The sequence below is a fragment of the Bacillus rossius genome, chromosome 3, assembly GCF_032445375.1.
Source record: "Bacillus rossius redtenbacheri isolate Brsri chromosome 3, Brsri_v3, whole genome shotgun sequence".
Lineage (NCBI taxonomy): Eukaryota > Metazoa > Arthropoda > Insecta > Phasmatodea > Bacillidae > Bacillus > Bacillus rossius.
The window spans coordinates 117,848,898-117,874,568 of record NC_086332.1 but is presented as its reverse complement, the minus strand read 5'-3'; the positions used below and the strand labels follow the sequence as shown (position 1 = coordinate 117,874,568).

Sequence of the window (25,671 nt, the reverse complement as noted above, 5' to 3'; positions counted from 1 at the left end):
AGACGTGCGCATCATCACTCATTCGTGCTTTTCCGCTAAGGTGGCACGTAATTTCCTGTCTTTTTTTAAAGAAAGGTTTTTTGAATGTTTCAGTACCAAAAATAAAGTTTGTTCTAGTGGGGCCACTTTTGCAAGTCTAAGAATGAACAAATGTGTATGCCGAACTCTACCTCAAACTATTAAAAAATAATTGATATCCAATTAACATATAAATGTGTAGTGTTTAGCTGTCTCATCTACATCAGAATAAACTGTTGTTTGGAGGCCAAATAATTAATTGTAGTTTTGTGCCGCTGAGCGTGGGATTATCATACTTTTATGATGATATAAAGGCAAACATATGGAATCAGCATAATCGAGCCACTTTGGATGTTACTCAAGGTAAGCAGTTAGAACAAATTATTGCAACTTGGATATGCCCAGCTAAAAGACGACCTAAGTTGCAGCGTTCTCAAAAGCACTTAAAAATAAATAACTAATTCAATTCAATAAAAAAAATAGTAGCATTCTCCTTTGTATTTTTATTAGTACAAGGGCTCTTAAAATTGCAGGTGGGGGGGAGGTGTTTGTGAGAGAGAATGGCTACAAGAATACTGACAAAAAGAGGGCAGAGGGTTAACATCACCAGTGAAGCAATGCTGCATTTTTCATTATGCTGGAAAGAATAAAGATTTTCTCCTTAAAAATTTTGATTAAAATTATTGTAAAAATTTGTAGACATTTTCAATGGTGTTACTAGATTTTTTTAGTATGTTGTTGGATACTTTTTAATAGAAAAGGTTGTTTTATTAAATTAAGATGCACAAAGTTTTAAACACTGATGCTAAACTTCTCTGCGACCTACTCGTCCTACATAAGCCACTCCTCTTGGACACAGCCCGCTGGAAACACGGCAACAATCTCCAAGCAGCATGTGTATTTTATTGGGTTTTATTGTTCAAGAGAATTATTGAATAGACGAATGTCATGAACACAACTACTGAAAGATGTACATTCCCTCACCCACCTCCTTCTCCATCTCTATTAGCGCTGGGTGCAGGCAGATGCATGCTCGGCTCAGTGCTGCTGCGTGACCTTGAACCGAGACTCGCCTCGATATGCAGATATTTAGTGCCTCTTTCCCTTCCACTCAACATGCGCCGCCAATCAGCATGCTCTCGCGCCCATTGGTTACCCTCCTCCCGACCAGATATGCGATAAGAGAGGGCACAGAAGCTGTGATTACCAGACACCACCTAACCACCAACTTGCCTTATCATCTCGATCCTCTACCCATCGGAACTGCCTGCACATCAAGACCTGCGACCTTCAGCTACGAGAGTCCACCCACCGCTGCTGCCGCTACCTACCATTCGCCATTCATAACGTTCTTTTCCAGGCGTGTCATGCTGTCATTGAAAGGGAACTGCTGCCACCGTCAGTTTCCAGACATGTCAACCCGTCTGGCCACAGACGCCTCTTTGAGGCACTGTGCAGCCGGCGTGGCAGGAAGTCTTCAAGATAGCCTCAGGCAGTTCTGCCTCCCGTCAGTTATGTGTCTTTAAAGTTGGCACTATAGGACCTGCTGTCAAAGGGGGCCATATTCAGTGATTTGTATTTGACACAATAAACGGCCTTGTTCGCTGTAAAGTGTTGTAATAGTTGTGCCACAATATGTGTAGAAAGTGCTGTATTGTATTGAAGTGGTGGTGCAGATTGCAAATGCCTTACTTGTGAAGCTTTGTGGTACACCAAAGATGTGGCAGACACTACCTTACTATTCAATATAACATCCAGGGTTGATTATTGACTGAACTTTGCTGTTCGTTTACAAACCTGCAATAACATGAATAGTGAAGTGGCAAAATGCACCAGGGCTTCGTTGCTGCATCCACCTCACTTCAATGATGAAATAATGTATTGAATGGTTATTGTGTACATTTGTGCTCTCACAAATTTTAGTAGCATGCTTACAGAAGATATGCCGGTGTGTGTTTTCTCAAGAGCTGTTCCACCAGTGTTGAGGTGTACCACGAAAAAGAACCTAAGTTTAATGTTTCCTGCACTGTTCTTTGCAGTGGATTATGTAAGCAAACAGTTTCTCTGCCTCATTCCTGAAATTAATTGCAGTCTTAAAAATTTTCAAACAAGTAAACATTTTTATAGTGATTGGCTTCATAACTATTTGTGGGTGTAGTGCCATGATATTGAGTGAACGATGACGTGGTGATTGCTGGCTTTAGTGATCTTGTTTAACAGATTATTTTCTTACAGGTTCTCCAGAATTTTTGTTTTTACACTAATCATTTACAAATTTTGTCTCATTGGCACATTTCTTGCTTGTTCTTATGTGTAAGCGTAGATTTTTATGCAAATACAAATGTAGAATTTGTGTGGGTTGCATGAAGATTCTGAACATAAAATAAGAGTTTATGAAATAATTTAAATGTGGTATAAAATGTAGTTTCGCAACAAATTTTATTGGTACAGATTAGTTTTAAAAAACAAAACTTTTTTCTTTTCATTGTTTTGGATCTTAAGTCACATATATGAAATGACAGTTCTATAATTTGATAAATGCTGCTGCAATACAAAAATCACCTCCCTTCCCCAGCTCCAGTAGTTTCAGTAAAATTTAGCTTTGCACAGGAGCAAAGAAATTGTGGTGTTGTATTCATGTTTCAGTTTATTGTAAATTAAAGCATATGCCTGTCACAAATTTTTTTGCTAAATGTTATGTTAGTTGTCCGTAACCTAAACGTTATCAAGTTTCCATAAATTTACTAAACTTCCTATCATATAGGTCTCCATAATAAAACATGCAATTAATAATGAGATTTGGATACAATTTATTTTCTTGAGGACAGTACTTTAATAATTTTATTAGGCCAAATTATAGTCCAATTAGTATTTTAAGAACTATAATGTGCATAATTAAAGTCCAGTGCACATGGAATTATTAGGCGTTCAAAAAATATGCAAAATAACTGTTACAGTAGATGATTGGATTCTGGAAGAATGTTTCTCTGACAAATTGTTTTTTTACCTTTTTTTTTTATTTATATATTGCGAAAATTCAAAAGTCACAATGACCGCATCTTCCAACCACAAAACAAGGACATGACAGACACAAATAGGTCACACAAAACTGACTTCAAAACAAAATTTACTGTTTGTGAGCACCGAAAAATGAATAATATTAAATACTACTTGCAAGTTGCAAGTAAATCCCAATACTAACAGTAAAAGCTTAATGACGCAGTCCTCTGAACAAAGACAAAGTTACTCGATAATTGTTTTGGGCTATATCCGACAAATGCAGTTACATAGTAATTCTTAATAACAAACCAAAAATGTTTATAAATCTGTGCTGCCGGACCGCAGCAGCAAAAATTACTTCAACTCATTATATTTGTGAGCCACCGTTTGACCCAGGCCTATTGGTACCTCGTACAGACGCTGACTAATATGTCTGCCCTGCTTCCTGAGGAATGATAAAGGATGCTCATGTAACTTTATCTCTATCCAGTCACAATTACACAGCAAAATATCAGCAAATTACGGTACATGGCAGCATTTCGAATTGATCAAGAGTATTTCTCACACTTAAGAAATCTGTCTCTCTCACTAATTATTATGCAATTGGCAAACTATTGCATCAGCTTGTTCTCAAACAATGAACTATGGCAATAAAAAAAAATACAAAAGAAAATTATGTAATGCATATTTACAAATGAAAAGAAAACTACAAGCAATACCTAAAACAATATGTAAAAGCACATAAAAATGTAACTACACAGATAAACAACAGTGACGTCGTCCGGGCCTGCGACCCCTTTGAGCCCGATATGACACCGCCCAACCACCATCTCTATTCAAACCTCCCGCTCGTGCGTGCGTGTGTGCGTGTGTGTCTAGCCCGGCAAGAGGGCGCTTAGAAGCAGTGCGGCGACCCCTAAAATTGCTACGTTTAATATTATTTGTAAACCCTTTTTGTTTTCATTCGTCTTTGCCCCAGTGTTGTGCAATTTACTTGTGTTTTCTTTAATTTAAATAGGTTACCTTAAATAACTATAGACGTTGCCCGGGCGGACCCGAACAGGCACGGACTTGGACGAGGGTAGGAATGCTTTTACATAAATTGTCATTAAATAAGTAAATAGTAACGAACTTTCCATTGTCAGTAATTTTTATATATTTTTTAATGTTTATCTGTAATTTACCCAACTTTCGCCGGGGCACGGAATCGTAGAATATAGTAACGGTAATTGTGTTGGCGCGAAGGGCGCCATGTTGCCACCTGCGAGCGATGAGCTCAGCCCAGTCCATCTTCATCACTGACCGAGAGCAGACGCGCCAGCACCCCGGGGACTTCAACCTTTGTTCAGCACTGACCAAGTAATTCTGTCTCGTTAATTATTTCTGAATCTCTTTCGTACGTCATCCTCGGGGCAGCTCTCGGTCAGCGGACTGTTTAATTAATTAATTGTCTCAGTCGAGTTTTCAGCAATCGTGTAATAAGTAAACTTTGCAGCATGGCCACGTGTGCGGACCATGCCTTCACCTAAACCGATTCGTGCCTCAGGCTTTTTAACCGTGTAATGTGTAACGGGCGTGGAGAGAGACGTGTTAGTGAAATTAAATCTGGAAAATAAATATAAAGTGAGTATTTATTTAATCACGTGGTGAGTGAGTCTAGGAGTGTGGCGTGCCCGACGCCTAGAGCGGGCCAGGTCTGGGTAGCTAGGATAGAAAGGGCTGGTAACTCGTCCCCACTTGGGCTACGTCACGCCCTGAGCGAGAGACTCCGCCGGGTCCACGTGCCCTTCCACGTGGTGGCGCCCATAGTTAACATCTCAAAATCACCGGCAATGCGCGATCAGCCCTCAACAGGTAAAAATAACAAGTGGCTTATTCACCATAAAGCAAGCAAATCAGAAACACTTTAAAGGCATGAGGAAGCGCCAATTATGATTATAAAACATGTGGCAAACTTACCTATACTTCTCAAACAGAATAAGAAGCTGGTACCTACAAACCTAACACTAGTACGTAATATGATCCAACATAATAAATTGTTAATTAACTGTTTTAGACAGTAGTTTGGCTTGCTACAAACTGTAACATTAATTTTTTTAACTTTTATTTATGGCTTAAATCTTAATTCAACTAAAAAATCCTAGACTGGAATAGAAATTTACTTAAAAAATTTGTGTGTATGTAGACAGCCCAAATATTTTTTATGCCAACTAGGAAATATTAAATAAAATCTGTACAAAGCATTTTTTGTGAAACTATGTTCTTGTGGTGTTAAGGTGTGGTACTGTCTCTTGTTACAGGGGCAACTTGCGTCGGGCCATAGAGCTGTTCGACAAGGCCATTCCGCTGGCCAAGACGGAGATGGAGATGTCACACCTCTTCTCGCTGCGTGATGCAGCCGTCGCACAGGCCAAAGTCGCAGACAAGATGGGCATTAACATCTCCAACGTTGGGCTGCCTTAATACTGAACTCGTGTTGCATTCATGGCATTTGGTTGTTTTGCTCAGTTCTGCCTTCAGTAGTTCTCACTGAGGAGCATGTGTTGTGTTTGTAAGGTTTAGTTTGGTTACAAATCACAGGCAAACCTTAGACAATTGTTGGGGTTCTCGATAGTTCAGATTCGTACATACAGTGTGTTGTTCTGCATTTCTCTTTGTGTTTTTATCCATGGACAACCAAGCAGGAAGGGTTACATTACAAATATACAAAAATTAGTCACTTTTATTGTTATGGTCATCAATAAAAAATCTCATGTGGAAAATACAGTGTATTTTTGTTCCTAAAAGTTTGTATTTAAATTTTATTGGAAAGGTTGTGTCATATTTTGAATGTTTTGTATCTATAATGTAGTGCCTGAAGAAAAACCTATTTTGGGAGGTTTTAAGGTTGGTTAGTTTGTTGTTAGCTATCAGCTATTTCTAATCTTCGGTCATTGGATTTTGGTTCTTATTAGTGTTGCAACAGTTATTGGTGTTATACTGTTGCTAATGTAAATATCATTCATACTGCTACCAGTTTTATAAATTGTAGTTTAGTGTCTATATTTAAAAATGTATATTGTGTGTTGATATGGTTGAGCAATTGACACCACGATTATCAGCTTCTCACCACTTTTCTGTAGTTCCATACCCATACATTAGCACAATTGTAGTATTAATTCTTTTTTTTTTTCTACATTTTATTTTGCAACCTGTTAATCTGGTTTTTTAAGCATAACATTTTTCATTGAATTTTATCAGTCAAAATACAAAAAATGCAAATTAATTTGAAAACAGCTCGGTTTTTATAACACATGTACTATTTGATGTCAAAAAAGAAGTGCTGCAATATACATTGTGTGTGAGGATTAATGGGTCTGAAAAAGATTTATATAAAATGTGTAAAGGGATATTGAAAGAGAAAAAATTATAGGTGGTTTATAAATCATATTTCTGGTATATTTTGATGTTTGTATAATTATCTAACACTGCTTGTTTGATTTTAGCCCGATACGTAGTTCTAGATTGATTATTATACTTAAATTCTTCCATTTAATACTGCACTGTTATTTCATGATGTCACATGTTTCACTAATGTTATAACGTGCACCTAATTTTTAAGACGGTCTACACAAGTAACCTCTATCATATTAAATCAGGATTTTGCGGTCACAAAATTGTTACAACCATAAACACACACGCCGTACATAAATCACAAAAAAACTTACAAAACAATTGGTCATAATTCATTAACAATTAAAAAATACAAAACAGTAAAGTGTAAAACAGAAAGGCCGATATTTAGGTCTTGAATTGATGAATTACAATTAAGGCTGACTTGTATTCTTAAAAACTGCTTAAAAATAACAGAAGTAGACCTGGGATTGTGACCAAGAAAAACTTGAGTAGACTTTAACTTTATTTCAAATAAGACAGTACAATCATTTTCAGCCTGTGAATATTTTCTCTTCGTAAACAAACGGGAAAAATAAAAAAAATATAATTTTGGGTTGCAGGATTAGCAATAGAATTTTATGTTGTAGTTTCTCTGAAGATTTGCAACTATATACCTTTTATGAGGGATTGTCGAAAAAGGGACACATCTGCGTTTCAGGTTCTGAAACAGGAAATATATTTTTCTGATAGTAATTAGAACTCCAAAGTTGTACACAATGCCGAACAGATGATAAACTGTTTAGTTGTATGCAATTGTAGGTTATGAGCAAAGAATGTGTAGTGGTGAAGGATCTAGAGAAGCAAGTGGATGTGGAGAAATAAGTGGGTGAAAGTGATCCTCAAGAATAAAAATAAATCTTTATTTCTCTGTGGAGGGGCATTAAAATGTAGGGGTCGGCTTGCAATCAAGTTCTGCCGGATGGATGTTGTATGAGAAGCACTAGTTTAGTAAATACGTCTCTCACCAGCTCGGACTGAACAATTACCCAGTTAAGAATGTAAGTTTGATCTAAAGTGGCAAACTAGACAAATTGTGTCGTAATTTTTGTACTTAATTTAATGTGATTATATTGATACTCTTTATTAATATTCTCATCGCCCATGACATTCTTATAGTTCTTATCCTTATTTATTTATATTTTGTGTTGATAAAACATTACTATAAAAGATTTCATTACATTAGTCATGGAAAGTTTAGGATAAATGCCACAGCAGAGCTGTGGTGTCTTGTTACAGAAAACCCAGATTTTAATACAAAAATACTTAAAATGTATGATTGTTGGCATCAAATACTAGGTTTTCTGTGAGACAGAATACCTATCACACAGTGTAGCACTGGTGTGGATCTAAGACATCTCCCCATTTAGTAGTTGACATCCATCGCTAGAATCAGTTACAGAAGACACAAAGGAAAACATCATGGCCAACTATGCCAAGACTCTCAAGGCACCTTGCCATCATGTACATTAACCATTCCATTACGTACCAAGCTCTAAACACTTTTTGCTTATCCCTGTATGTGTCTTGTGTATTCCTTTGCTCATACACATAATTTAATGATCATCGTAAGCAAATTTTCTATGAAGTTACCATCTTCAATTTATAACACTCAACAAATATTAAAATCATTCACTTATATACTTTGAAATGATTACCTTGCTTCCTTCTCCAAAAACATTAATAGATTCTGCATTAATGAAAATTTCTTAGGAGTACATTTATTTTACTAAACCTACAATATTAACAAATATCAATCTTCTTAATAATCCAAAAGTCTTAAATGTATGCTTAGTTTTGTATCTGGTTTGTAATAATTAATGTAGAACGTTAAATAAAAATTCTAGAAAATGTTTTTTCATTTGAAAAATAATTGATAGCCATGTGACCAAAAATGCCCAGTGGTGTATATATGAAGTACTATGTAGTAGTGTGCAAGTCTGTGAAGTTTTTCAATACAAGCAAGTGGCTTGGAAGCTTCAAGGATTATGTAGCCAAAATGTTTTGAAATTTTCTTAGAAAATTCCACTTAATAGAGGAAAGCCTAGTTAATCAGTGTTAAACTTGTCCTCTGGCATAAATTAGACTTGATGGTTGGTTAGCTGTGTTTTTTAAAGTATGTGATATTTGTGTCTTCTGGAATATTTGCATAGTAAATAACAATGTTGAAATATAGTTTCGTTTTGGAAAATTGATGTATATCTCTCAATTAAAAATGTCCAAAATACACACCCCATGAAATTTTTCATTTGTACTATCGTAGTAAATAAATTTGTGAGGTATTTTGCTTGTATGTATTAATATTCTCATGCAGTGAAAGTGGCATTAGTCAACTCCAAATTCTGCTACCATCAGAAATAGCTACTGTCTTTTGAGGAAGAATGTAAAATAGTTACAGAAATTTGAAAATACAGCAGAAATAGGTTACAAAGTAAAATTATTACGCTTTGTTTGGGTGCTTCAAGCTGCAGTTCTCTTAGAGAGCACTTTACTACACACCAGCACGTGTCTACTACACAAGGGTGCTTGGGTGGTGGAAGAGTAGCTGGAACTTGAGGCCTAGCTGTTGTGTGCATATTTGGATGTAATTTTAACTCGTATCTTGCGATGTATTAATATACATATCAAAGTTCTATCAAGGTCACTTCTGCTAGCTCAAAACTGTTGAGTTTTGCTAACTGATAACATGATAACTGAATGTAACTACAAAATGCAGATTCTTGCCTCTTTCCATTAGTACGCATTTGCAGGCATAGGTATGCAGAAAAAGTGTTTGTCAAAAATATTTCCAAAAAAAATTGTATTTTTTAGTACATTTAATATTCCTTGTTTCCCCCAACCCAGCATTTTGGAATTCCTACTGGATTCTGAAATGCTAAATAGTGGTGAGGGTGATGAAGTCCTGTAAAAAGGCAAAGTAAAACATTTAAAATCGAAAAATGTTGAAATGATGGTAACAATAAAATTTGCTATAACAGGGAACTCAGAAATGCCATTTTCAGAATTAATTTCATCTCATTTTTCACGCTAAAGCTGCTACAGACCAAAATTACCGCTCCTAGGCCGTGCTGCAGATGTTAGACAGTTTCCATGATTTAGTATAGGTATATAATTAGTACTGGCCACTAGGTTGATGCAGCCCGTATGATGCTTACTTGTATTTAATTTTCTTGGGGCCTAAATTTAAATAACCTGTAGAAACATGAAACTATCTTTATTCAGTAAACCGTTCTCAGACATGAACATTTCATTTTCTAGGCCTACTTACCTTTGCTTTGCAAGGAATATTTTTGCGTGGGGGTTTTAGTTTCCTTGCAAACTGAAATTAAAAGTATGGGACCTGTATTATTTAAAAATGTATGCTGCAGTCAACTTTTCTATAATCTGCTACAATGAAGTGAACGCACATGCATGTGCGCTGAGGATTGGTCTTGTTCAAACTTTTTTTTCCATAATTTTTTAACTTTCTTTCAGAAAGGTGCAAAATGTTATTTCAGGAGTGAAACATAACCTCTTACAATGAGGTACAGATAATCTTGCACCATAATTTAAAATGCCGCATTAGTCAGCGACTGTGTATCCCACAGTTCCCCCACTCTTCAAGTGTGTTGTGATACATGATGTCGGAGGCAGGTACCTCTAGGCGTCCATTCAAAGTCATCAAGGATTCTCATGTCTACAATAACAAATTCTTCTAGTGGTTCCTAACTGCTAGGCGAGTGTTGTCAGGTACTTGGGTAAGCAGGCCTGTTGTTGAGGACAGATGGCCTAGCAATCACTTCTACATCATGATACCCACCCTTCTGCAGAACGACCATACAACTGAAAGACTAGAAACTTAACATTTATTTTCTGTACCCACATACAATCTCAAACTGCACTGCCATCTATGAATTTACAAATGATGTAACGTTATCGGAAGTGCTTGACAATAGAATATATCGGAAAGATTGTCGGCGCATTTCGAGCACAGAGGCACTATATAGCTATCATCATTACTTATTACAGTAGTATAAAAAATAATTATAGTGTCTGAAAACTTGCTTATTGCCAAATTCTTACTTGCAGGATGCGTGGTACAATTTCAGTATGCATAGTGATCCTATTCAGTTGAATAAATGTTCTTTTACTATTAAATAGGAACGTAATACAAATGCTTTCCATTAATTTACAAAAGGACTACCGTATTTACTCGTGTATAGCGTGCCCTCGTGTATAGTGCGCACCACGATTTTTGCAACAAATTCCAAAGAAAAAAATTTATAATTTTTTTTTCCATAAATAAATTTTAATAACATTTTGTGGTACCTGTTAAGTAATTACTTATGAAACAAATGATTATTTACATTGATGTGTGGTGGTGATGTGTCAGGAAAATACTTAAATTAAATACTCTGCCACCTGAAAGCGAAACTTTTGAGGTATACTGTACCATCTGAAACGACACAAGCAAGCTAAACTCTGCTATGTAGACGGAAGATAATGAAGCGCTGTATCATCACAACTGGTACGAGGGAGGGAGGGAGGCAGGCAGGAACAGGACTACGACCATCAAGTAACCTTGACAGTTGACAGGACTAACCACCACCACTCCCGTCAGCGTTGCTAAACTGGCGCGGAGGACTAGATGACTCACCTCGCGCGCGCACACGTGTGTGTGTGTGAAAGAGAGGCCTCGTTGCTTGTGCGTATGTGGGATTATCCATCACCCGGCAGTTAACGTCTACCACTCCTTCTCCCCGCCTCCACCCCTCAACATTTTTCTTCCGTGTATAGCGCGCATCCTTGATTTTTTTTCCTTTACGTGAAGAAAAAAAGGGCGCGCTATACACGAGTATATACAGTAATTCACTACGGTAGTCATATCTATCATAAAACTATGAACACTACATAATGGGCCAATCGAGTTGCCACCTACTGCTTCTGCACCCGTGTGTCCCGGATATGTTAATGCCTGTTTACACAGGACATTACAGAAAGCAACATATCCGCATCACCACTGCCAGTGCCCAAGAATAAATGTAGCATACGAGTGAGTATTGTCCATCACGTCTTTCTTGTCTCAAGTGTAAAAGCCAACCAACCTGAGACCTAGTGTCCAAGAGAAAACTTCCACTCCTGCAATAAGTGTTCAGACCATTTTTTACTCAAGTATAAATGCTTCTTGATACTGAGTGTTTGACATTTATTCCACAATATCTCATACATGTAAATAGCTTCAGGTCAAAAGTTGTCAACTTGTTACAAGTGTCAAGACAACTTATGAGATGCAAGTGCAATGGAAAAGAAAGATTGGTCACCCAGTGTCCTAGAGGAACTTAAAAGTGATTACGAAGGGAGGCTAATGTTGTGGGATGTTCAAACTACTGAGTGTAGGAACAGATGCAAGAAACATGATGCTTTCAAAGAACTATAGGCAAAACCCACAACCTGTGAAATCAGTACAGCAGCAGCAGCGAGTTAAAACGAGAGGCACTGCCTCCCTATCCCTCGCCTTGTGCAGCTGGCGGCACTGCTGTTAAAGGTCAGTGCAGGGCATCCACCCAGGCACTCAGAGAATGGACGGCCAGCACTCGGCCGTGAAGGGGGAACTAACATTGTGTCTGTAGTTACAATGTGAAGCATGTGAAAAACAAACTGTGCCACAAGACAAAAAGTTTACTGAACAAAGAATTCACAACATTGACACCATCAAAACAAAACATAATATTAATAGATTTTTGCATTAAAATCGTCTGTTATAGTAACCTCATCATTGATAGCCAACTGCTGTTTAGACTTTCAGCTACAGAAAAATGTTAAAAAATGCACCAAGAAATTGAAATGCAATTTTTGTAGTGTAGATTATAATTGAACAAAAACCTTACTAAATACTTTTTCTTAACATTTTGCTTCTGAAATTTACCACTTTGTATTCTAAAAATTAATATTTAAAGCACATTTGACCACACATATTTTTCAAAACTTTAAATTAATTTGCACTTTCTCCCATAGCTATTTTGCATCCTCCCTTCTTAATCAAGAACTCTTCCTAACAGTGTCACATCAACACTGTTGATGCCCTGAGGTAGTTTTGAAGCTCTGTTTCCACCATCCCCCCCTTTTTCCCCTCTCAAAAGCTCCAACAAGATAGTCTGAGAAATTGAATCCCCTGAAATTTTTAAATGATAAATATCTTCATACTGTCAAATAAAGCTGCTTCTTTTTTTTCAGGGAAAAGTGCATATTGCAATAATGAAGCATTTTACTTTGTACAATATTTATTTGTGATAACATATCACTCTACACAACAGGCATTTACAGATTTCTCCATGTTTCCTACAATAAGTTGTTCATGGACAAGTGAAGTTTCATACTGGTGCTGTTCAAACTTTATATCCAACTATGCTTCGCTTGCCAATGCACTCACCAATAAAAAACCACATTATAACTTCTGTCGTTACAAGAGTGTTCAGCCATGCTTCCTGCAAAACACAAAGGAACAAGTAGCAAACATACAAAAAACACAAACTCACCATTAAGAATTATAGTCATGAAAAAGAATATAATAATTTAAAAAATTAGATTATTATTTTACAGACTAAATTTCAGATTATGACAACAATTACAAACAAAGAACTTAAGTAATTTATGATAGGATAAAACTGAAGTTTGATAGAATGGGTTGAATTTTTTTTAAATATGTTTTTATCTCAAATTTTAAATAAAAAAAGCCTAGCCCCAAGGTTATGCAATCATAATTTAATAATAGCACAAACAACGACATAATTAGCAAATGTTTATCAATGTTCAGAAAAGTAATACAAACACTCATATATTATTTTGAAAGAATAGGTCAAATAAGCATAATTTCATTTTATTTTTACTGAATATCCTGACATACCTAGAAAGGTAATTAGAAACGCAGACATCACAACTAAAAGATAAATAGGACAAAATCAGCCATGGCCAATGAAAAAATATGGAAACATTGAATCTTTTGCACTAAGTAATTTAGTTTCAATTAATAGTTTGACAATAACTTTGAATATTAGTCCTATTTTAGTAATAATTAAACGTTTACTAAACTAGCATTTGAGAGTGAACCTGACGACATGTACATCTTAACAGCACTTGTAAAAGTGTTCAATTACACAAAATGTGGAAGCATTTGGAAACGTAGTGATAAATCTACAGGATATTTAAAAAAACTACAAAACATATTTTATGAATTACACCAATTACTTACTGATGAGTAGCTCTTCTCCAAAACTACTAGGACTCAAGCTACTTGTGAGCCTTAACTTAAGACATAACTGATTTTTTTTTTTTCCCTACATGAGTAGCTATTTACCTGGAGCTACATAAAATCACTATTTATTGTCCGATTCAATTGCAGCATTGTTTATTTCAAGTTGTAAGATGATGTACATCAAAATTTATAGTAAGTCCTAAACATTCATGAGCCTGTAGTAAAAGCTGACAATTATGTAATTACAAACCAATAAATAAAATAATACAAGCAGAAAAATGAATGTGACAAGTGACATGCTACCTTCACAGGTGTCTCCTTCCATTTGCCGGTACGAAAGCCAGAGAGCAGTTTCTGTATTCCGCTCCTGATCTGCGGGATGTCTGCTGGCGACGGTGGTGTCAGCTCTACCTTGGCATACTTCAAAAACAAGTCAAACCTTGGTCGCGAGTAAGCCAGAGCACCTGCAAAATGCACACATGCAGCTCTGTGTACACACGCAAGTTGCACTGACAGTAAACTAAGTATACGAAGTAAGAATTCCTAGAACAAATTGTGGCTTATCCTTACATCGTTATTGAGGTCACTAGAGATCATAGGAGGTGAAGTGATATGACAAACAGTGATAGAATGATGTGAGGGGAAAACCCAACAACTCACTGCAACGTCAACCACATTTTCACTTGAGAATAACCCAAGTTCCACCTTGGTAGGTTCCCTCTCGTTACTAAAGTATGCAAGAAACAAGAATTGGAATGCAAAATTTAAATAAAAAATACAGCTATCCCTCATTTAGCACGGCTTCAGATTGTGCGAATTCATTTAGCGTGATTTTAATTTTACTGCCCCAGTCTCAAATAGCACATCTGTAAACTTCAAATAGCACGAAATCTCGGCAGGCACAAAAAAAGTCCAGCACGACACCACGAAGTCTGTTTCAACTTCTGTGAACATGTGCCGTGGGATACAGTTAGCCAAACAAGGGGGGAAGAGAATCGCGCGCAGGTCTGACTACGCTATCGGCTGTTGTACAAACATCAGCTGTGGCAAGTTAAATTGCGGCTATGATGTGTAGTAAAGGAACAAATATTTATACGTCCGCGCGTACCGTTGTGCCGTACCGTTGTCGCCTGGCCACAGACCGGGCCATGAACTCAGTCTAGCCAGTGGCAAGGAATTCACTCAAACAAAAGCAATGTCTGCCCATTCAGCTGCCGGTAACTGTACATGCTTGATCACTCATAATGCATTGTGTTCAAGTACGTATTTGAGACAAAACTAGAAGTATTACGGCACGCAGATTGTCATGAAGGCCATGCTTATATTGGTCGCACATTAGTTTTAAGCAAATCAACTGCGCACAATCGTACGACATAAGAACTCTTACCAAAAGTTTATATAAGTCTGATGCTGTTGTTTGCACTAGCGGGAATATATTTGACATTAGATACCAAAACAGAAATGAACAGATGATTCACGTGGAAATGGTTGTTAAATGAATGTTGCAATGAAAAATATGGCTTGACAGGATTGGTGTCAACCAAGTGGTGATACGTGAATAAGCACTTTAATTTTTGAAAAATTAAAATGTAATCATCCCGACAGTAATATCGGTTTCACTGCAGTGAAGGATGTTTGGAAAGGTACACGACGTGAGTTGAAGGTCACGCCCGGGCGGGCAAGTCAGCCAGCCGACTGACGATAAAGTACATAACCACGTATCTCCCGTTACGCGGTGTCTTATTTGTCATACAAAGTGCGATGAGAGGCAGATAAAGAGTAATGGTGTGACATATTTATAGTTGAGTGTTATTCTAAGCCTTTATACTACATAAAGTAAATTCCTGCACAATTTTGGAACACATTAAATAAATTAGCCTTGCTATTTATGGAAACTAATGCTTCAGAATACTCGATTTCAAATCCCACGAGCATTTTTAGGAACAAATTAGTCGTGCAAAGTGAGGGATAGGTGTACCCTTTATCAGTATATTACATTTGAGTAGCATTTTCAACCTTTTTTTTATTTCAAATATCACGAAAAAAAAATTTTGGCAGGTTTTACAATAATTACAAATCAAGATGATATGCAACACAAGTGTTAGCCTCAACCTCAATCAATTTTGGCATGGGTGGGACAGGTTTTATGAAACAGAATGATGCACAGATGACAGACATTGTATAACATTACAAGACCCTGCCCTCCCTAGCTTTTACTAGTATTTATATTATATTTGGTCATTCAGAAGGGATCAGCTTATTATGTACATTCAAGGTCACAGTGACCTAGTTTTTTATTTATCTTATGTAGCATTGCAGTATACAAGCCTTTTCTACTAATAAAAGGGTAACTAAGAATGGGTTAGGTTGCCAGTATATTTTATTCTGAATTTATAATTATTTAAAAATCATGTTTTTTCTGTCATCCTTTTAACTTTGTTTTGCTATTTAGATTTACGTAATATTATGTGTAATGAGTTTTTCCTATTATTTATTTAAATTTGAATATTGTATTATAATTATATATTACATTTTTATTAGAATGCAGATGTTACATAATGATTCTAGAACAAGGGACTGTGTCTGGGGTGATGTGTAGAAAGAGAGAGGCATAAGAGGCCTGTAAGTGCGAGTGAGAACAAAACAGTGATTCCCCAGTAAGACAGAGACAAAAGCTGGGATTCCCGGACAACAGGAATTAAAACAGGATCTTAAACAGGAAATTTCACAGATTAAGGATGAAATTCTTAAACAGGTAAAGCAGGAGTTAGGGAATACAGAGGCTAAACTTGAGAAGGTACAAACCAACGTAAACGAAGAAATTCACACTTGTAAACAAAGGGTTGAGAGCTGTGAAGCACAAGTGGAAAGGGAACAAGCAAATGTAGAAAACTGTGGAAGGGAAATAATAGTGTCAAAAGAAAAAGTTGAATTTATTAAGCAGGATGTACATGAAAACGTAAACATTGGAAACAAATTTGAAAAATTCCTAGATGAGGTAAACAGGGAATGTTTGGACAATGTGGAGGAAAAATTTAGTAAAATCAGAGGTAATGATGCACAGGGGATCAGAATTTTGTGTAAACAAAGGAAAGAAGTAGAGATTGAAATGAAAGCATTCTCGGATAAACTTAAAGATGAGTTTACCGAGGATATAATCAACGAATTGAGTTTTGCAGATTGTAGAGAAGTGATAAAACAACATTTTTTTTCAAAATCTAAGCAGTAATGTACCAAAATGTGGGTTGTGTGTACCGAATAGTTTACAAACTGAAATTTTCGCACTGATCCATGTGGAACCTGGAGTGAGAAAAACTGTGAAACATGTTCAGAGGTTTTGTGTGTGGAAACATGTATACTGAACTGTTGCCAAAATTGTAAACAGTTGTTTGTTATGGGCACAGACAGAAGAAAGGCATGGTAAAAGTAAAGGGGTGATGCAAAATCTGGAAACTGTGTGTGTAGATTTGTTTGGCCCACTGCCTAGATGGAGGGGTGGAGTCTAATCTAGTTTTGTCATGTTTGATGTTTTTTAATTTTTTTGCAATATTTGCCATTTATTAATGTTTTTCAGAATTTTTTTTATACTTTGAATTATGTACTTTTTGATACTGTTTTGTATTTTGTAGAGTTTTTGTATTTTTTGAAGATTGGGCAAAGCAGTTAATAGAGTGAAGAAACACTTACCAACAATCCAAGAAAAATTACGGCATTTGTAAGGAAACTTGCTTGTGACACTATTTCTGAGTTTCCAAAACAGGTTAGAAGTCCTAGGACTGAATAGTGGATACGGAGGAGAGTATTGAAGATGCAGTAAATGAGCTTGAAATGCAAATACCTGGTTTCAAAGTTCATTATTTTGTTTACAGAGTTCAGGCAACTGCATTCAAAAATAAACGTGCTAGTATTTCAGATGAAGAAGCTGTGCTGCAAATAGATTTTGCCGAAAACTATGCTGCAATGTATCAGGATGAGATACAAAGCGCTCATTGGAGTCATGAACAAACTACAATCTTCACTTGCTGTGCATGGTTTAACAATGGTGTCACAAGGTCTTTTGCAGTTATAAGTGATGACTTATCACACAGTAAAGTAGCAGTGTGGACAATGCTAAAACACATAATCCAAGCTTTGAAGAAAGAATTCCACAAAATAAGCAAGATATTGGTGTTTTCCGATGGGTGTGCAGCCCAATTCAAGAATAAATACACGTTGTCAAATCTGTGCTTATGGGAAGAAGATTTTGGTATGCAGGGCTAATGGTACTTTTTCGCAACATCACATGGCAAGGGGCCAGTTGATGGGCTAGGTGGAATGTTGAAACATAAGGTATGGAGTGAAGTTAAGTCACGGAGAGCAACTGTGAACTCTGCTAAACAATTCTTTGAATGTGTTTCAAGGGTTGTAAAAGGTGTACACATATTGTATGTATCACATGACATAATTTCACACGCAGAAGAGATGCTAAACTCTAGGTGGAGCAAAGTCAATGCTATTCCTTGTCTTCAGTCGAAACACTTTATTGCTGTTTCAAACAAATAGCATTTACTCATTGCTCACACAGCAGTGTCAGAGATTCAGAAATGCTGTGTGTTTGGATCAACAAAATCTCTTAGCTTTGAAGATGTCTACAGTGATGATTCTACTGACTCTGAAAGTACAGATGATGGAGTTAAATGTGCAGAAGGCAGAATTTCAACACCTGTAAACACAGAAAATTTGAAACCGGGAACATATGTTTTAGTGCAGTTTGCAACACAGGGGAAAAACATTCCTATTAATCATCAGTATGTGGGTATCTGTCAAAGTAATGTTGATGAACAAAGTGAGGTAAAAGTAATGTTTTTAAAGAAATGTGCTGGGGAAAACACTTTCAGAATGAATGAAGAAGACACCTCATATGTGTCTGTGCAGCAAATTATAGGCATTCTTCCAGATCCTTGCTTAAAAGCAGTGGGGAACAGAATTGTTTACATTTTCCCACCAGCAACGGATTAGTGTGCAAGCATAGTTTATATATATCTGTCAAAAATGTATGTGAAATGTGTGTTTGTATATGTTTATCCTACACAAATGATAGGCTAACTCATAATATTAGAAAGTTTAATGCTTGCAGTATCATGTAGAATGTAGGATTGCCAGAGCAGATGTTTATAAATATGTATTTGATACTTAAAATTGTAAAAATTTAATGTCTTCATTTTGAAGAAAATCACCAGTTGTTAAACTCATACATATATGACTGTCTTATTAAATTAAAGCATAGTTGTCCTGTATATTTTTACAATAAAGATATGTATTTTTGTGAATTTTTTGTGGACTAGGTCACACCCGTAACAAACAGCGTCACACCCACAACTAAGTTAGAAAATTTGTTTTTCAATAACTGTGCTTCCTACCATTATATTTTTTGGCTCTGTGTAAAGGATTTCAAGTAAAGTACTTGCAATCAGAATTGTTTTTTGTTTACCTGGCACTAGTTCACAGAGATTTTATAGACAATTGCTTGCCACGTATGTCCGAAACTTGTCACACCCGTAACGCTTATAGACTGCACTACAACAGCATAACCAAAAGAAATATTTTAATTTTGTTAATGGAACAAAATAGAAGATTTTGGAAGAACTATATCCTTGCGTTTTAAAAAGCTAGGTACATTAAATTTTTTAAATAAAACTAATATAAAGTTCTTAGATAATCATGCAAATGTCACACCCGTGTGTATGGAAATGCCCTTAAGATACTTTCAGTGTACAGAATATAACTATCTGATTTTTTTTGTCTATTTTACAACAAGATTTTACTGTATTCTTTGCTGCCCATTAACTCTCCACTTTGAAACTTTGTAGACAATTTAAAAAGAAATTTATAAAATTTTATAGAATTTTTTGAAAAAAATTAAAAATGCACTTTTTCCAAAATTTTAAAAATTATGTTGAAAATTATTTTTTTTTTCAAGACATTATTGTGTTACAAATCACATGAAAGGCCATACCAAATGCTGCAAAATGACACCTGTCTCACCTTTTTAACTTAATTTGGAGAAGAGTTATGGTAATTTTAAAATATGCCTGTTGTGCAATTTTGAGTGTTTTTTCGAAAATTTACAAAGCGATATTTTCAAAACGGATGGATATATCATTCTAAAATTTTATATATTTGTTAGTCTGTATGGAGGTAACATCTGTGCAAAATTTCATCAAAACCTGAGATGGTGAGGTAAAATGGGTGTGTTGATTTGACGTACATGGAATAACCCAGTAATGTAAGCTATAAACTATTATTTTTCACTAACTAGTAGTAATTCAGAAACCATCCCTTCAGGGTAAATTTAGGGACGTGTGTAATGTGTGAAAATCATATTTTCCAATTTTGAAGTGATAACTTCTTTAGCCGCATTGAGCGATTTTGATTATTTGTGGTTTTAAGATATTTTTTTTTTCAATGATAAAACTTTATTTTTTCTAATTTTAAAGTTATTATTGGTAGGGGCAAAACTTATGAGTTCGTGTCACAGACAATCTCGTGACGTGTTGCACCAGACTGGCGACACGCAGTGTCCGGTGTACATATATAGGCCTACACTAATACATTGTATATACTCAACTGTATCCTGTGCGTGTTAGACTCTATTTGGATGGGTAAAATCTCATGAGTTTGCGTCACCGACATGCTGTAGTAGCAGTAAGTGAAGTTAATTTGACCAGGTGAAAAGTTTAATTTGTGTATACTGTGCATTGCCCAGTGAACACATGACCTAATTCTGACATCACTGGTAAGTCATAGCTAGGTAATGAATTTTTACGTAATTTTGACATAGCCTACCACAGACATCTGGTATGACTAACAAATTATGTAAGGTTCAATTATATCATGCTGACATCATACTGATGTAATACCAAAATTATTTTCTTACATACATTTCATGTAGAAATGATGTCATATTACACATTTAAAAACAAAGTTTTAAGTTTTAACTTGTGTCGACAGGCCCATGACTGCCTGTTTTTTTTTTCTTGCAGTTCTAAAAATCCTTGATGTCCAATAATTACCGGAATTACAAATACATCCCTTTGGTGTAGTGTGTGAAAACCGTGTTTTCCGATTTTATTTTCATTCTAAAAAGCATTGACTTTTGATAATTACCAATACCAATTCACTTCCTTCATAAGCTATTTGTTTGAGCCCTATAAAAATGATACATCACACAAGTCAACAGTTGCACTTTGTGGTTTATTTGGTAAATCTGTATTGTACGGATTAGCGCCAAAAAAAATCGTACAAATATGAAATAACTTTCATTATATGCTCTTTTACGTCCTCTTTTCAGAACCGCCTGCGGAGATTAAAAATTCCAATTACTTTTGGAGATATTGCCGTTCTTATTTTGCAATACAAGCCCTATGTAATCATTTCACAGACGCCATTTTATATTTTGCCATGTGTGCGTGAATGCCTAAATAACAGAAATTTTCCATTAGGTAAGGTTAGTTACATGATAAATACTTCAAAATAAACGGAAATTAAAATAATATCAAATAATTTTACTTGTATAGTTTTAAGTATTTATAATGTAACTGACCTGACCTAACAAAACGGGACAAAGGTAGATTAGGTCAGGTCAGCTACAGTATAAATACTTTGAAACTGAACGGACATTAAAAATAATAAAAATTAATTTTAATGGTTGTTTAGTTTTAAAGTATTTATAATGTAGCTGACCTGACCTAACAAACCGGGAAAAAGGATGAACAGTAGGAACTCACGTAATTTTCTTTTTACGTGATGTAGTCGTTCAACTACGTCGCGAAAAAAAAAAAATCATACTTGTAAACAAGCAACAATGGTGAACGCGGGAAGCCTACGATTCACTCATCCTTCTGGACATACCCGAATACTCACGTTGGCAAGCCTTCTTTCAACAGACGAGAGGCAAACGCCCGATCGTGCATCTTCGGTTTTTTTTTGTTTATTGTAAATAAATATGCAACTAATGAAAACTAATGGTCAATTGATTATGTTAGCTTCATTGTAAATACTTCAAAACATTGTGGATGGTTGATTTGGTTAGGATAGCTACATTAAAAATACTGTGAAATCATGAAAACGGTTTCCTAGCGCTGGATAGCTACATATTAAAAAGTTATTTGCTAAGCAACCATAAAATGATTTTACAGTTTTTTTAATGTAGCTATACTTACCTAATATAACCAACCATCTACAATGTTTTAAAGTATTTTTAATTACTTCTTGCTAATTTTAAGAAAAGAATGCTTGCCAACGTGAGTATTCGGGTATGTCCAGAAGGATGTGTGAATCGTAGGCTTCCCGCTGAAACGCCGCGTCAGTGCACAACATGAAAATTAAAAAATTCCATATCTCCTAAAGTATTTGGAATTTCTGATCTCCGTCGGGTTTAATGAAATGAGGAAGTTAAAGAGCACAGAATAAAGGTATTTTCGGATTTTTAAAATTTTTTTTAAAAAAATCGCCAAAAAATGAATATTAAAAAATTCGATATCTCCAAAAGTAATTGGAATTTTTTATCTCCGCAGGCGGTTCTGAAAAAAGGACGTAAGATAGCATATAATGAAAGTTATTTCATATTTGTACGATTTTTTTTGGCGCTAATCCGTACAATACAGATTTACCGTTTATTTTTATTATATTGACTATGTAAGTTACGCCCGTGTTATAATCTCAAAGCTATTTTTTTTATTAAATTAATTTTAAATTAATATTTCGTAACCTTCAAATGCAATACCACTGTTTGCCAATTGTTATGTTTAGGTGCATTGTACAAGCAGTACACGCGATTGTGAAAAATTTCCGGAGACCCGTCGTGGTTTACGTGCCATTGTTGAAGACGGATTTAGCAACGAGCACTTGGAAGGTGAATTCAAACACGACCTACAGCATGAATTGAGACCATAACATGAATTAGCAATAGAATTAAAAGATAAAAAATACGAACACAACTAAATGAAAGGTAAAATAAGGCTGTGTTCATTATAAACATTCGTAATATCAACCTAAGTTATTTATTAGATTTTAAAAATAAAAAATAATACAAAACTACCATTTTTAAGCAAACATTTATCTAAAAGTACAAAATACTGAAATACATATTGTAAGTAAACTTAATTATGTTGATGAATTTGAAAATAAACACCATTTATTACCTTTAACCAACACTGGACCTTTAGAAATCATATTTGATATCGCAGCCATTTTTGCACAGCAAATTCAAGAAACAGAGATAGCTTAACACAAAGGAGAGTGTATACAGAGGTATGTAATTTGATATTATTTAAAGTGAACATAGAAATTAAATATTACAAATATAATAAATGTAAAATATACGCCGGTAACAGACATACCGCGAATTTCCAGTTTATGATTTAATTAATAGTCGTTATAAATTCCAGGCAAGGAAAACTGGCAAAAATGCAGCAATGTTATATAAGCAGAATTTTTTTTTTGTATTTATAGGTAGTGTTATCTTCTACATACAGCAAGATTTTTTTAATAAAAACATTTCCCAATATTAAATTAATGATGTATCTATTTAAAATATTAATCATCTGGAGCCCTGTTGGGGACATTGGGTGGTACAGCAACAATTTTAAAAATACTAGTCGAAGTATGGGATGTCAGACAATATAATTTATTCCGAACAATTTACAGGACATCGAAAGGTAATTTGCACAATAACTTTTACTTTATGGGTTGGCAGTATTTGCTCAGGTATTTCAATGGGTATCCTAATGTCTTAAGAGTGAGCGACAGGCCGGAGACGGAAGGAGGAAATGACAAAATCAAGGAGGAGCCACCGAGGTCACGAAAAAGCCTCCCAAAAAGTTCCAGAATATCCTTACAGAGAGTGTTGTCGTAGCTGGGTAGCTGCTGTCAATCAATCAGGATTAGCTGCCGCCACTGTGTCTAGCTAGAGCGGTTGGGGTTGGGTTGGGCCGTTATGAAGAGCAAAACAGAAAAGACGGGTGGGGGGAAGGGGGAAGCGATCTCGTCCTGTGACGTGGCTGGGATGCGTAAGGCGCAAGGAGTGTGTATGCGTGTCCGCTATTTTTGATCGTCAGTTGTTAGCGCAAGTAGTACCTGCTCATGCGCATCAAAAAATCTGTCAAACTCAACTCGCCATAAATCAAAAACCATTTAGTCAAACGACATCCAAATTTGTCAGTATAATTGTGAACTGTTTTGCCAACAATAATATCCGTTAATCTTCTTAATGTAAATAATTTCTTTTCAATAATATAATAAACCTAGAAGGCCTTAACAAACCTAACCGTGACTTGATGTATCTGATTTTTCATTGCGAAGTATTTTAAATAAAGTAAAGAGTATTTTTTCTGCATGCATAATATTGCTAAATTTATAGAAATAAAAATTGTATAAGTTTCAACATCTGTTCCAAAATGCTGTAATTTAAAACAAAAGTATTGCTGAACACATTTTATAGTTAGGTTTTTTGTTGCAGCCGATTTGGATGGAATTTCAAAGAAAATATTCATGTTATTTGGGACGTCATCTGCAAAACGAAGATACAAATTTTGTAATTTGGTTTCAATTTGTATAATATTAATATATGTCTTCCAGGTAATGTCAAACACCTAACAACATTTGAATCGTTAAGTGCAGAATGTAAGTAAGCCACTTTATGCATTAACTTTTTCAAAGTGAATTTACTAATTTTCCAATTAAATTTGTTTTTATTGTGTTTATCATTATGCATTAGGAAACATCTATTTTAAAAAAAGTCAAAAGATATATTTCGAAGATTCTATTGATATTACCTTTTGAAACATATTAATTTGGAATTGGTAACTTGTTGACACTGGATGATTCATTTATGTTACTATCTCGTGTGCATCTAAAATAGATACCTATAAAAAATCTATTTCAACAAAGCCTACAGGCGTACGTAGATTTCAAAGTGGAAGTGATTTGAAGATTTTTACAAACTCAACATTTTAAAAACTCAATGTGCATAACATCCTATTATAGATATTTTACCCAATATTAAAAAATGTCCGACTAAACATTTTTTGCATTTCAGACAGCGAAACTATTTTTAATGTTTTTTCTCAACTCATTCCGTTCAGCATTTAATGTCTAAACGAATTTAATATTGTACCTACTAAATAGTTATGTAATTGCTTTCAACCTTCAAACACTACTTTTCATCCTTGCCACTAATACGTGGTCGTACAAAAATATACTTTGGACAAAGGTTTAAGGTAAGTTTAAGGCAGTTTTCTGGGCACAGATGTTATACATTTAATTTTAAGTATGTACCTACTTTTTTATTAAACGGCTATGCAAGTAATGATTAGGCCCGTTTGACCGTGACATCAAACGTATACGTATCACGAAAAGGGAAACGTAAGACCCTCTAAGTTCGTTCTACATTCACATGTTAGTGTACACATATTCGCATCCGCAAGTGTAAGAGATTGAGAAATGGGCAATGCCGAACTCTTGTGCATGCGTTCTTCCATGCAGCTAATAGCAATGCACTATTTTATCACTACGTATGCCATGTACAGGTCCATTTTATTCTTGTTTTTGAATATAATGTTAGGGTCCGCGGTGGTCGAGGGGTCAGACCCCTCGCCAACCCCACCAAAGCGATCTGGGTTCGATCCCAGCGGGGCAGAAGCCCGGAATTTCGCATGTAGGAATCGTTCCGATTTCGTGGTTGGCAGGATTTCTCGGGGATCTCCCGTTTCCACCACCCCACTCATTCAAGCACTTCGCCATTGCAGGGCTTCATTGCTTTCATCCCTTAAGGCATCCCAGGTGCCCAATAACAAGTCTGCACTCGGATTACGATACCCTACCCTTAGGTACTATCCCCATACGATATTTATGTATTTGCTAGTTGTTTCCGCTTTATTATTTAAGAGGTCATTCCTTCTGTCTGGAATATCAAAAAAGTCTAGTTTGGTGTACACCTCTCTTTCGGGAAT

At 35.6% G+C, this 25,671-nt stretch overlaps 2 protein-coding genes across 2 annotated transcripts in view; one reads left to right on the top strand and one right to left on the bottom strand.

Moving 5' to 3' along the window:
- Window positions 1-8,691, top strand: part of LOC134531191 (mitochondrial import receptor subunit TOM70) — a 118,955-nt gene extending 110,264 nt beyond the window's left edge. Inside the window, exon 11 of the mRNA XM_063366833.1 lies at window positions 5,319-8,691. Within this exon, the coding sequence (XP_063222903.1) occupies window positions 5,319-5,481 (163 nt within the window). The 3' untranslated portion in view covers window positions 5,482-8,691. The remainder of the gene's footprint in view (window positions 1-5,318) is intronic.
- Window positions 8,692-12,692: 4,001 nt separating this feature from the next.
- LOC134531189 (ATP synthase subunit g, mitochondrial) lies at window positions 12,693-22,971 on the bottom strand. The gene is made up of 3 exons (XM_063366830.1): window positions 22,864-22,971; window positions 13,985-14,145; window positions 12,693-12,914 (listed from the first exon to the last, which is right to left on the bottom strand). Exons 1-3 carry the CDS (start codon window positions 22,910-22,912, stop codon window positions 12,816-12,818), a joined length of 309 nt encoding a protein of 102 aa, XP_063222900.1. The 5' UTR covers window positions 22,913-22,971; the 3' UTR covers window positions 12,693-12,815.
- Between the last annotated feature and the right edge of the window lie 2,700 nt (window positions 22,972-25,671).